This window comes from Triturus cristatus, chromosome 12 (genome assembly GCF_964204655.1).
Source record: "Triturus cristatus chromosome 12, aTriCri1.1, whole genome shotgun sequence".
Lineage (NCBI taxonomy): Eukaryota > Metazoa > Chordata > Amphibia > Caudata > Salamandridae > Triturus > Triturus cristatus.
Window position 1 is genome coordinate 839741144 of NC_140595.1, and position 13960 is coordinate 839755103.

At 49.0% G+C, this 13960-nt stretch overlaps 1 protein-coding gene across 1 annotated transcript in view; it reads left to right on the forward strand.

Annotated features, from left to right (window-relative positions):
* The window catches only part of LOC146783029 (uncharacterized), a 197592-nt gene that overhangs the window by 69782 nt on the left and 113850 nt on the right, over nucleotides 1-13960 (forward strand). The window contains exon 2 of the mRNA XM_085639492.1: nucleotides 12317-13706. Within this exon, the coding sequence (XP_085495618.1) occupies nucleotides 12338-13706 (1369 nt within the window). The 5' untranslated portion in view covers nucleotides 12317-12337. The remainder of the gene's footprint in view (nucleotides 1-12316; nucleotides 13707-13960) is intronic.

Genomic DNA, 13960 nt, shown 5'->3' on the forward strand with positions numbered 1-13960 from the left:
GCGGTCTGGTCATCCGCTCCCCTCGCGGCCACCCACTCGTATTCTCTGATTGGAAGCGGCCTGGTCATACGCTCCCCTCGAGGCCACCCACTTGTATTCTCTGATTGCAAGCGGTCTGGTCATCTGCACCCCTTGAGGTCCCTCACCACTGCCACCAGTATTTCCTGAGTGGAAGCTCCCCACTGGAATTGCAGCCACAAATCCTTTATAGATGCACTGCACTCAGAAATAGCAGGTGGACACCTCTTTTGCTGCCCTCCTGTTTTCAATACAGAATGTGTCGCAAAAGGCATTTTGCGAGTTGGAACGACATTCCTGACATGCACAATGGTTTTAGTACCTTGTAAGCAGTGACTCTGCGGTCACAAAGTCTGTGATTCTGGTAATCTCCAGCATTTGAAGCTGGAAAACCACATATTCCTGTTGCTTCAATGGAAGTACATCAAGACTACAGCTCCCAGAATGCATCTTTCTGCACAATGGTAGACCAGGATTGGAAACCTCATGCCCGGGTGTCACTATAATAAGGCTGATGAAGGCATGTGGTTTGGTGACTTGAAGAGGACGTCCTGCTGGGCCAGCCCCTAGGCAGACTCTGACCTCGGGGTGGTGTTGGCGCGTTGAATTTAAGAGTAGGCCTAAGTGTGGTCAGGTCGGACAGGCCTTTTATTCAACCTTCAATGATGTACATATGCAAACCAAATGTATAACGTTTTCTTCCCATCGGTTGCATAATCTACGGGGGTGGCTTAGTTGGTCTCAACCAAGGCTTAGCGTGCATGAGACCCGGTAGGTTGTCAAATCTTATGGTCATAAATAAGTTCTTTGTTTGCCTTGTCCATGGAATTTCTAGATATGGTTGCAGTTTGAGGGTAGTGTATTCATTCACTGTCATCCAGGCATGTGATCTTTTGATGAATAACTCGTTATCCTTTAGAAGTGATAGATGTTTTGTTAATCTATTAATTCGTATTTTTAAAAGATAATGGTGGTATTGACATCTCCCAAATCTCGTTTGCAGACAGTTCTTCTAGTGCTGTTTGAAGGTATGTAAAAGGGGAGAGGTGGGTAGAGAGCCATCAGAGAGAGAGAAGAGACAGGAGAGAAGAAGAGAGACAGGGGGCGAGGAAGGGGAGAGGTAGAGAGACAGCCATCAGAGATGGAGAAGAAATAGGAGAGATGAAGAAAGAAAGAGGAGAAGGAAGAGGAGAGGTGGGGGGACAGACATCAGAGAGAGAGAAGAGACAGGAGAGAAGAAGAGAGACTGGGTGAAAAGAGAGAAATTGTGTGAGGAGACGAAGGGAGGAGGCTGGTTTGACCATTCTTCTACAGGTTTGCTTTTGGGCCCCCAGTCCATCCCTGAGTGCAGGCCGGACCTGGTTTCCTCCCCTCACCTGAGAGGACGACAAGGTCGTGGCTGTGCACTCTCCTGGTGAACAGCTGCACTGACCACACGAGCGGCTGGGGGGCACGACTGACACGTTTTCTGAAAATAACTAGCCCAAATCTTCCAACGAATCTTGAAGAGGCCACGGCGGCTTACTCGAGACGGATCGAGGCCACATGTGGCAAATTTGCACTGGCTAAATTTAACACCTCTAAGCGAGCCCAGCCCTCTGCACCTTGCTTCTCTGCGAACCTGCAAAAGCACAAAACAGACTGCAAGAGGCTGGAGAGGGCGTGGAGGAAAGAGTACAATATTAGAAATAAAGAAGCGTATAAAGAAAGCCTCTCTATCAATAAAAAGTTACTCCTAGAATCAAAAAATATATATTTCGCGGAGCAGATAAAAGAGGCCAAATCCTTTTCTAAAGAATTGTTCAGAACTGTTACCAATCTTACGAACCCCGCAAAATCGCATATTCACAGAAGCCCAGCTTTGTGTGGATCGTTAGCCTCCTTCTTTCTCAACAAGGTGGAAGTTATCTTCTCCGCTTTCATCAACCCTCAAGGAGAGTTGGGTGGTGTGGCAGCCAACCCTATGCCGGCAACCACTACCTCTCCACATATGTTAGAGGGTTTTAGACCACTTGAGACTCTGGAGGTAATTAAACTTCTGTTGGCGTCTCGGTCCGGGTATCCCCTGGACCCTTGTCCAGTGTCCGTGATCAAAAGCATCCCAGAGGTCATCGCTTCTACCCTTACGCCATTGCTCAACACCATCACTGAGTCAGGTCAATACCCTAAAACCTGGAAATCAGCCTCAATACTTCCGCTGATAAAAAAAAACGAATTTGGACAAAAATGATCCTAACAACTACAGACCTATTTCACGACTTCTGCTGCCGGCCAAAATGATAGAGAAGGCCATCAATGGACAAGTTAGCACGTTTTTTTCAGAACACCAACGCGCTAGACCCCACACAGTTTGGCTTTCGTACAGGACACAGCACGGAGCAAGCTCTTATTAAAGCCACTGAGGAGGTGAGAGAAGCGGTGGACCAGGGAGGCTTGGCGATTCTGATCATGCTGGACTTGTCAGCAGCCTTCGATAAGGTCCATCATGATGTTTTGATGGGCCGTTTATCAAAGGCAGGGGTTCCGGGTAGGGCCTGGAGCCTCCTGAAATCATTTCTGGCCAATAGAACACAAACCGTGTATCTGGGGAGGGATAGATCTAAGCCCTTCTCCCTCCCATGCGGGGTGCCTTAGGGGTCTTCCCTTAGCCCCACGCTCTTTAATATATATGTCAGTCTGCTGGCAGCTTTGATAAGATCCTTCGGGCTTCAACTTACATCTTATGCGGACAACACACAAATTGTGTTTTCCGTATAACGAGGTAAAGAAGCGTAAATGGCTTTGAGATGCCATGACTGTCTGAAAGACATGTCTGGCTGGATGGCCTGCAATTGCCTAAAACTTAATGCAGGCAAAACCAAGGGCATTATATTTGGAAATAACCCCAACCTCTGGACACCGGACCTGTGGCCTGAAGAAAATGGGCAAGCCTCCAGCTCCCACGGCCAAAGCCAAGAACCTGGGAGTTATTATGGACAATAAACTTGACTGTGGAGATCAGGTCAGCGGAGTTGTTTCGTCGAGCTTTTTCCTTCTTAGAATCTTGAGGAAAATAAAAATGTTCCTACCAGAGAACTGCTGTAGGACTGCTGTCTCAGCCCTCATTTTGTCACGGCTGAATTATTGTCACAGTCTGTACCTGAGCATTAAAAAAAAAACATCTCTCCAGACTCCGGCTAGTGCAAAATGCGGCGGCTAGGCTGCTAACGGGCACACCAAGGTTTGCCGCAGTCAGACATGGAGTTCGTCAACTGCACACAAGCGACTGTTCTCCGAGTAAAACAAGCCACCTGGGGCGGCAGCAGCTTTTCCTTTTGGGCCGCGAAAGCCTGGAACAACTTGCCCGGGCATCTTAGGAATGCCACCGAGCTCCTCTCCTTCAGGAAGGGGCTGAAGACATGGCTATTCTCTCAATAAGCCAGTATACCTATGGAACCAGTGAGACGGTACTCAGCGCCAGGCCACCCTTGGGTATAAGCGCGCTTTAAAAGCTCCAATAACCTAACATAAGGTTGCACCAGTGACACGGGGCCCTCCGAGTGATGCAGGGGTAACGGGGCCCTTATTGAGCCAGAGGCCAGCCAGTATCTCTGGGATATGGGAGACTCAGCCCCCCTCATCCCATTGTGAGGGGGTGGGGGGGTCCATCATTGTGCGTCGCGCCCCTGCGGTTATGGGGACATCGACGACACCGATTCAAGCAGGAAGATGCACACTTTATTTTACGAAACTCCAAAATAAATAAGGAAATATACACCTTTGCAGAACACAGCTGTATTCCAGCCTTTGCAGCCAAGCCATGCTATGCCCGCCGGCGCGAGAGGCCCCTCGGGAGCGGAAGCTTTATTTGTACAAGAGATGTCGGGTTTCACTTCTTCATTGTGTCCGGACAAAGGCCCTGCACGGTGCCGTCAGCTGCCCCACCTGCCCCACCCTACATCCTGCCATTTCTACCCTGTGACCTGGCATCCAGAGGCCTCCCCGGAGGCTCCGCCCACCCCCGTGTGACCTGAGGCCTCCTCAGCCATGGTATGATGGGCACAGGCAGCAGCCGGGTGTGAATGCCCCCTGTCCCGATCTGAGGGACCCCTCTCTGGCCCCCACTATACTCATAGAGGAGCCAAGGACCTCTGTCCTTACACTCCACCCGCACACCTGTTGTAAGTACCAAGGCTTGTGCGGCTATCCAGCAGGGGCCACACCAGAGTCCACGCCACTGTTGTGCTTCCCTTTTTGGCCTGATGTCTCCCAGAGCGCCTGGAGAGATAAAAGTAATAGCCCGTTGGGTTTGGAGTCTGCTGCTGAGTTAGACTGAACTCCCAACTCCGACGGAGCCCGGAGTGGTCTGGAGCTGGTCATCCGGGCTCCTCTTCTCGGGGCAGTGCCCGCGGGTCCAGAGGTCCCTCGGCCTCTCCCAGGCTCCGCTCGTCTCTCACGGTGTCTGTGAGCTCCCCGGGTCCGGCAGCACAAGCATTGGTACAACCCTGCACGGCGCTAGGCTGCTCCCGGCCCCTCCGCGAGCCTTGACTGCCGAAGGAGGCTGTCACTGGATGGAGCACCGGTGCCCGGGGCCCCGAGGGCCTACTGATGAACAACACCCCCTGAGGGGCCCGGTCAGTACCCAGCACCTGCCTCAGGACAGGGAGGGACGACCTGTCATTGTATAAGGGGAGGGGGGCTTAGGAAGCGCACAACATTCCAGCAGAATCCCCCGCACAGGTAGTGAAATGTACTGACCCCAACGCCTCCCACAGGTGGCAAGCATTACAGTGCACTGGTGCTGGTGTAGCGCTTTCAACCCCCTGCGACGCCTAAAGCGCCTTCCGACCTGCTGAGTGCGCAGCTATTCGTGTGCGTCATTTACACAGGCACTGACTGTGGGAACCCCTACGCGGGCAGAGGCACGGCTCTTGCTTTTTGTCTGAGGTAGGCACCCTTAACTTTGAGGCTGTGTCCGCACAGATGCATCCTTTACTCTTCGAATAGAGCGGTGTGTTGTGCTCCACAGCCTCAGCTGCTGATGAGAGGCTGCGTAGCAGGCGAGTGGCGTTGGAGGCGTCTCTGTTCCTAAAGTCACCACCGATGGTGATTAGTGCTGACCCGTGCCTCCTGCAGGCTGAAAACGTGCCTGTTTGTCAAAACAAAGGATGTTTTCCTGAAAGAAATCTGAGATCTCAGCCAACACTGCTTTTTCATATAGTTTACCCAGAAATAGGTCACTCGGTATTAATCTGCAAGGTAGAGTCCTCTGTTTCTCAGGGTTGGCCTCACTGAGGCCTTTGTTTCTCAGGGTTGACCTCATGAAGTCCTTAGTTTCTCAGGGTTGGCCTCACAGAGTCCTTTGTTTCTCATGGTTGACCTCACGGAGTCCTTTGTTTCTCAGGGGTGGCCTCACGGAGTCCTTTGTTTCTGAGGGTTGACCTCACTGAGGCCTTTATTTCTCACGATTGGCCTCATGGAGGCCTTTGTTTCTGAGTGTTGACCTCACAGAGTCCTTTGTGTCTGAGGGTTGGCCTCACAGAGTCCTTTGTTTCTGAAGGTTGACCTCACTGAGGTCTTTGTTTCTCAGGGTTGAGCTCACGGAGGCCTTTGTTTCTCAGGGTTGAGCTCACGGAGGCTTTTGTTTCTCAGGGTCGGCCTCACGGAGGGCCTTGTTTCTCAGAGTTGGCCTCATGGAGTCCTTTGTTTCTCAGAGTTGGTCTCACTGAGGTTGTTATTAATTCACTGGGAGTACTCCGGTCTGGTGGAGAGTGATTCACTGGTGACCACCCTGACCGGTGAAGGTCGGAGGACGCTCTTGAATATATTTGGGGGATGGAGGAGGAGGTGGACCTGCAATGCTGGTAGTTCACATTAGGTTGTATCTTCTACGGATTGTCGGTTGAACAAACAATCAATCAATCAAATTATATTTACATAGCGCTGCGTGTCACCCGTGAGGGTCTCCAGGCACTTGCTGCAGGTCTCAGTCGAAGAGCCAGATATTGAGTCCCTTCATGAAGTCAGTCAGCGAGGGTGAGGTGCGGAGGTGGAGGGTGTTCCAGGCTTTGGGGGCGAGGTGGGAGACTCCCGTGCGGCAGCGGCGGATGCGAGGGATCTCTGCCAGGTGTGCGGAGCGGAGGTTCCTGGGGGGTTGGTGGAAGTGAAGGCAGTGGTTCATGTAGGAGGGTCCTTGGTCATGGAGGGCTTTCGAGGCATGGGTCAGGAGCTTGAAGTGGCATCTCTTGTGAACCGGGAGCCAGTGGAGGTCTTTCAGGTGCTGGGTGATGTGGGTTCTCTTGGGCACGTTGAGGATCAGTCTGGCCGCTGCGTTCTGGATCGACTGGAGTCTTTGCATCCGTTCTGTGGTGGTGCCTGCATAGAGTGCGCTGCTGTAGTCCAGTCGGCTGGTGATGAGGGTCTGCGTTGTCGTCTTCCTGGTGCGGGTGGGAAGCCACGCAGAGGTTTGATTGCTTATTGTCGTGGACAGGTTTTGGCCCTGTTGGCAGTGAGATGTGATTACCCACAGCCTTTGGTAGAATGTGGCTCTGAAGTGCCCTTGTTCTTCTAGTCAAATGACCCTCGAAGGTTTGGTGGAATTCTTAAGAATGGGGGGTGCTGTCTCAGATGCAGTCTGGGGGCTTACATTCTTAGATCATTTCGAAAAGTTCTTGGTCCTGTTAACTGACACCCAGGCGTGTTAGGAGCGGGGAGTTTCTCGGTTCTTTGATGGTTGGCTGGTTCATTCTTGGTCTTGCTGTACCTGTTTTTCGTTTTTCTGGTCATGTGTTTCCTTCACTATCTATCAAGGCTTCTGGTTTGACTGTTTATTAATTTTAGGTCCAGATTGAGGAAGTTGACACTGGGCTGGTTGCTGTGGAAGGGAGGCCTCAAAGGGACCCACTTTGTCAAACGTCTTCACGAGCCAGAGATGGAATCCGATGGTTGGTCCCCCCAGGGATGAGCTGGTGGTAACTGAGCACTTCAGCCATGAGGAGGAGGCCTGATGGAGATAAGGGCTGTCCAAATAGGTGTTTAGAGCTCTTTAGAAATAGCAAGAAAGTGCCACTCTGTACACATGTATAAAGTGCGACTGATTCGCACAATGAAGTCAAACTGATTTCATGGTGCACAATACGCATGATGCTTGTGATGCGCCCAGATGTATTCCAAATGGTTGTTAACAAGTGCGCGTGCCCAAGTGAGTGGCCATGGAGGGACCAGGGACATGCAGTCGGGATCTAGCGTTACCCATAAAATGAATAACTTTTGGGGGTTTCAAGAAGGTTTAGGAATCCACTTTCGACTCCCACCAAAGCACTTCACCACTTACTCATAGAGGAGCGGGCTGTGACCTGGCCCACCAGCCGACATGCAGAATTCCAGACCCAGTTTATCTAATAAAAGTTCCATCAATCGTCAGGTAGTATAATGCCGGGTTACTTACTGGTAATTTCCATTACTCCAAGGTCGACTCCTCCCCCTCACAGTCCTTACCCAATGAGTGTTGGCTCATCCCACCACAAGGAGGAGTATTTGTTGGGGAAGGACTGTGAAGGGGAAGATGGAGGAGGCGGTCATGAGCGTGACTGCTGCAGACGTTCTTTCGAAGGTCACCCCTACATTGAGATGGCATCTTCCAGACAGCTATACGCATGCACTGACACCACAGTGCCTAAGAACTGCCACTCACGTATGAAGCACTTTTCCAGAAACCCAATCTAATCTCAAGAACACAGTTCACTTGTGGAAAATGATGTTCACGAATCCTAATCTAATCAGAAGAGCTTGATTGATTAATGTATGTGCTGAATACAGTTATACCAGCATCGACAAAGATAAAATGTACCAGCTGACCTTGCGCGACTCGTGCGACACCAGGTGCCGCGTCCTCAAACCTCAGCGAGTTCAGACACCAGAGGTGCCACTGATGCCACAAAGTGCGCTTAAAAGTTACACCATTGCATGTGTAACTGGTTGTAGATGGTGTCTTAGGTCTCATGGGAAGGCATTTTACCCTTTACACCGTAAGAGAAGTAGCACTCACGCAGCGCCTTGTTAGCAGCCATCGCGCGGAACCTCCCTCATGCTAGAAGCAAGGATTGGTACACGTAAACAGCCCTGAATGCTGATGCTAGGTAGATGTTGGTATCAGAACCACCTGCGTCCACTCACGCCCATGGTTCCACCCAAGGATTACTTGGCAGCCATTTCAACCACCAGTTCCCTGAACCCTTCCACACAAAGATTACTTGAAACCGCAGTAGTTTTAGGTCATGGTGGTATCTTTCTAGAACTGGCTCCGGCCACTTCTTCTCACCGCTGGTGAAAGGAAGCAAGGTCCTGTGGACATCTCGCTTCCATCCTTTCAGTGAAGGCCCATCTGTAACTTGGTCGCACGTGCCGTGTGAGTTAAAGCTCTCACCACCTCGGCTACGTCGACCATAACACTGCTTCATGACTTGCGTATGAGGCCGGATCATATAGCCTGCTGGAGAAGAGCCACCGGCCATGCAGGGATCCTCCGGAAACATTTGAGCATGTGCGTCTCTTGCTCATACATTGTCCATGTCGATAATGCACAGTCATTTCTCCATTGTTACTGGTCACCTGTATGTGGGAAGACCGAGGGACGAAATGGTGTTAGCATAGAATAACGCCTAGAGGCTGATAGAGAGACATCTAAAGCTGATGCCTCAGAAAACATTCATAATAATAAATTGGCAAATTCTGCCCTTAATGACATTAAAAGAAGAATAATGAGTCAAAGTGTGAAATATAAGTTGAATCTCTCAAAAACATAGAACATGTCTTGCAAGACTTATGTGGCCATTTTGATGGTGTTTGAAAAACGTATTGGAAATTGAAACAACTAAATCTTGGGAAATGCTAGAGGAGACAGAACAACAATCCACCCAGTCTGTATAATGCGGAAGTAGATGAGATATTGTGCATGAGGAACGCACAAGGGCTTTTAATTGATGAAGAATGCTAATATCTAGGCACTGGACCTTCCATAACATGTAGTATTTCTCCCAAAAAATTACCAAATCACCAGTTGATCTCCTTGGAAATCTCACACATATCAGCATAAGCAGTACATATATGTGAATTGTTTCCTGTTTCCATGTGCTTGTATTAATGTTTAATACAGTACTGTTTACAGTATTGTTGTGTTAACAATATTGAATAGATTATAATTAGACCCACACTACCTCCCAGGTTCATTAGCACGTGTTCCCCATACGCATTCACTCAGCGTGAAGTTTGCCCTGCGGCAGTGAAAGCATAACTGATGAATTGCATAGCAAGTCTCTTTAGTGTATAAGGGTATGTTCCTACAATATTTTCACATTTGACAATGAACACTATCTCCAGTGGCAGGGGATGGTAATGGGGAGTTGTTTTGCCCCATAGTATGCTAAACTGTTCACAGGGTGATAAGAGGATCGAACCGCCTGGGCACCAAACATGGAAACATTAAAAACATATGTGCCTTTAGTCATCGCTTTAAGACAGTGCCGCTCTTTAGTCATTTCTTTACAACAATGTCGCTCTTTAGTCATCTCTTTACGACAGTGCCACTCTTTGGTCATCGCTTTTCGGCAGTGCCGCTCTTTAGTCATCTCTTTACGACAACATCGCTCTTTAGTCATCGCTTTAAGACAGTGTCGCTCTTTAGTCATCGCTTTAAGACAGTGTCACTCTTTAGTCATCTCTTTACAACAATGTCGCTGTTTAGTCATCTCTTTACGACAGTGCCGCTCTTTAGACATCTCTTTACGACAGTGTCGCTCTTTAGTCATCACTTTATGATACTGTCACTCTGAAGTCATCGCTTTAAGACAATGACGCTCTTTAGTCAACACTTTACGACAATGTCGCTCTTTAGTCGTCTCTTTGCGATAGTGTCGCTCTTTAGTCATCGCTTTATGACAGTGTTGGTCTTTCGCTTTACAACAGTGTCGCTCTTTAGTCATCGCTTTATGACAATTTCGCTCTTTAGTCATCACTTTAAGATAGTGTCGCTCTCCAGTCATCGCTTTACGATAGTGTCGCTCTTCAGTCATCGCTTTATGACAGTGTCGCTCTTTAGTCATCGATTTACAACAGTGCCGCTCTTCAGTCATCGTTTTACGACAGTGTCGCTCTTCAGTCATCGCTTTACGACAATGTCATTCTTCAGTCATCGCTTTACGGCAGTGTCGCTCTATAGTCATCTCTTTACGACAATGTCGCTCTTTAGTCATCTCTTTACGACAATGTCGCTCTTTAGTCATCTCTTTACGGCAGTGTCGCTCTTTAGTCATCGCTTTACAACAGTGTCGCACTTTGGTCATCGCTTTAAGACAATGTCGCTCATTAGTCATCGCTTTACGACAGTGTCGCTGACGTCTTGAATCACACCATAGGGTAGGTCATCCTTATCATCGTGGTATTGATTATTAGTTGCAGAGATCCATCTCCAAAGAGGTGTTTCCATTGCTATGTGGGAGGTGCATTGTTTTAGGATCAGCAGCGGCTGCCACTATGTGGTGAATGCAAATGCCTTCTTGAAAATTAGGCGGTACAAAAGGGGGTGGTGATGGACGGAGCATCAGAACCAACCAAACACTCACACCCAGTCAACATATCTGGGTTTGATCCATCACCGTTCTTTAGCCCACTCTGCCACCCAAGTTCAGACATGGCCATATGCAAATCAGTCTGACCCTGTGCCTCATGGGAACAGTCCAGCCCGAACTGCCAAGCCATGCCTTCCCTGGACCGTAAACAAGCTTCCTAGGACCGGTTTCTGGCATTTCAGCCGTCTTCAGCCAGGCTTGCTTGAATCCAGTAGCAAAGTGAGCAAGGGACTCACGTCTGAGCATTCCCTGCCAACTTATGGCGAACAAAGCGGTACAAAAGGGGGTGGTGATGGACGGAGCATCAGAACCAATCAAACACTCACACCCAGTCAACAGATCTGGGTTTGATCCATCACCGTTCTTTAGCCCACTCTGCCACCCCAGTTCAGACATGGCCATATGCAAATCAGTCTGACCATGTGCCTCATGGGAACAGTCCAGCCCGAACTGCCAAGCCATGCCTTCCCTGGACCGGAAACAAGCTTCCTAGGACCGGTTTCTGGCATTTCAGCCGTCTTCAGCCAGGCTTGCTTGAATCCAGTGGCAAAGTGAGCAAGGGACTCACGTCTGAGCATACCCTGCCAACTTATGGCGAACAAAGCGGTACAAAAGGGGGTGGTGATGGACGGAGCATCGGAACCAATCAAACACTCACACCCAGTCAACAGATCTGGGTTTGATCCATCACCGTTCTTTAGCCCACTCTGCCACCCCAGTTCAGACATGGCCATATGCAAATCAGTCTGACCCTGTGCCTCATGGGAACAGTCCAGCCCGAACTGCCAAGCCATGCCTGCTTGGACTTCTGAGAGCCAACGTAGCTTTTGTATCAATGCTTGATATGGCAGAGTCTGGGTGTCGACAGACCAGCCAAGCTGCCTGCCTTTGTGCTATTTGTGACCTGTTGTTGAGGCCTATTGGAATTCTAAAATAGGGAGTATATGCGTAATCTATCTGGGAGATAACTGAGGCAATGATGATTCGGATGACGGCTTCAAAGAGGTAAAGTATTTCCTGATTTTGCGGATTCTCTGAAGTTGGCGAAAGCATGAGGGAATCACTGCTCCTACCTGTGGTTTGTATCACTCCATTTAATGATAACAGACATGAGAACACAGTTTCCCTATGAAATCAGATCTTTTTTATTTAAAATATAAGATATCATTTGGAATTCTTTAGTATGTAAATATTTGAATGTTTTGTTGAAAATAACATTACTCATAGGAATAGAAAAGCGTGTCACAGTGCATTATTGTCTTTCCATTAATGTGTTGTATACTTGGTTTTTGATATATGGAAAGCATTGATTGATTGGGTTTCTTAGTTCTTCATATCTCACTGAAGGTGCATGTCTGATCACCAGCTTCCTGCTGGGAATCATTTTGTGTGTTGAGTTACGACACTAATCCATTAATGGTGGAGTACTTGTCTCTAAGGTTCTGAATGGCTATGTGGACAATTTAACTTTGTTACCTTTCTTATTAGGTTTTCTCTGCTGATGTTTTCTTGTAAAATAACTTGTCTTCCCACCGGCCTTGAAGAGGTCCTGGCGTGTCAGGCTGTACTCATGAAGTCACATGATGCGCGTGCCCTTCTCTGTCAGTGACCAGTGACCTTTAACATGTATTAACAAATTTTACTATTATATTAAGTTGTGCACATCATTTAATGGACGATTTTTTGTCCTTCAGATTTCCTCCCCACCTTTGACCATGGATGAGAAGGGCAACCAATGGGAGCCAGAGATACTGATCATCCCCCTCCACTCAGCTAGCGAGACCCCAGAATCACCGGCATCTAGGGAAGCCGAGAGTCCTCAGATGCAGTCACTGGAAGAGATTGAGCTTGTCCCAGAGCCCTCGAGTGCGAAGACGAGAACATCACTGACCAACGGAGAACCTGTTAGCTCAATAAAGCAACTCCAGTCGCTGTTCGAGAGGGAGAAAGCTCCTCAGCCCAAACCAGTCTCACCACATAAAAGGACCCCAACATCACCTCCCACTGGGGAGCACACCTCCTCACTGAAGCAGCTGCAGTCACTGTTCGAGAAGGAGCAAGGACCGCAGCCGGTGCCACTCACCTCAGGTAACAAGACGTCTGCATCATCTCTCAAGGTGACACATTCCATCATTCTGAAGAACAAAGGGACGCCCGTCCATCCGCCAACACCAGTCACATCAGGTACCAAGACCTCCACATCCCCTCAAAAAGTGGAGCCCTCAATCATTCTGATTGAAAACAAAGAGCCAGTGACATCAAGTAGTAAGACCCCTACAACACTAACACAAGTGGAACATGCCACCACTCTCATGGAAGAAGGAGAGACCATCCTTCTACCAACACCAGTCACATCAGCTACCAAGACCTCCACACCCCCTCAAAAAGTGGAGCCCTCCATCATTCTGATTGAAAACAAAGAGCCAGTGACATCAAGTAGTAAGACCCCTACAACACTAACACAAGTGGAACATGCCACCACTCTCATGGAAGAAGGAGAGACCATCCTTCTACCAACACCAGTCACATCAGCTACCAAGACCTCCACATACCCTCAAAAGGTGGAGCCCTCCATCATTCTGATTGAAAATAAAGAGCCAGTGACATCAAGTAGTAAGACCCCTACAACACTAACACAAGTGGAACATGCCACCACTCTCATGGAAGAAGGAGAGGCCATCCTTCTACCAACACCAGTCACATCAGCTACCAAGACCTCCACATCCCCTCAAAAAGTGGAGCCCTCCATCATTCTAATTGAAAACAAAGAGCCAGTCCTCCCGCCAACACCAGTCCCATCTGGTAACAAGACCACTACACCCCCTCTACAAGTGGACCATACCAACACTATCAAGCAGCTCCAGTCACTGTTTGAAAGAGACGGCAGAGCCCCACCACAGCACTTCACATCAAACAGCACGTCCCCAGCATCGCCTATGCATGAGGAGGGCGCTGCATCTGCAAAGGACGAAGGGGGGCGTATCCATCAGCCTCTGTCCGCCATGTCGAATGACAAGACCTCGACACCGCTGGTCAACGGGGAGTCTGCTGGATCCCTGAAGGAGCCCAACTCTCCACCTGAAAGTAAGTGCTGCAACAGGCCTGGTTTATGTCCAGGGTACAATTTGTCTATTCACTTATTTATTCAATTTCTTTGCACCCAGATGATGTCACCTCGTGGCCACTAAGTATCTAAGATAGAGAGCAATCATTGAATGAAAGTAAAACTGATGACTGGGAATGAGGGGTAAAGCAGCAACGTTAATGATTGGGTGCCAGGTTGATTCTGAGGAACTTCCAGTTGTGGATTCTCTATCAGGGAGTTGGTGATGATTTTT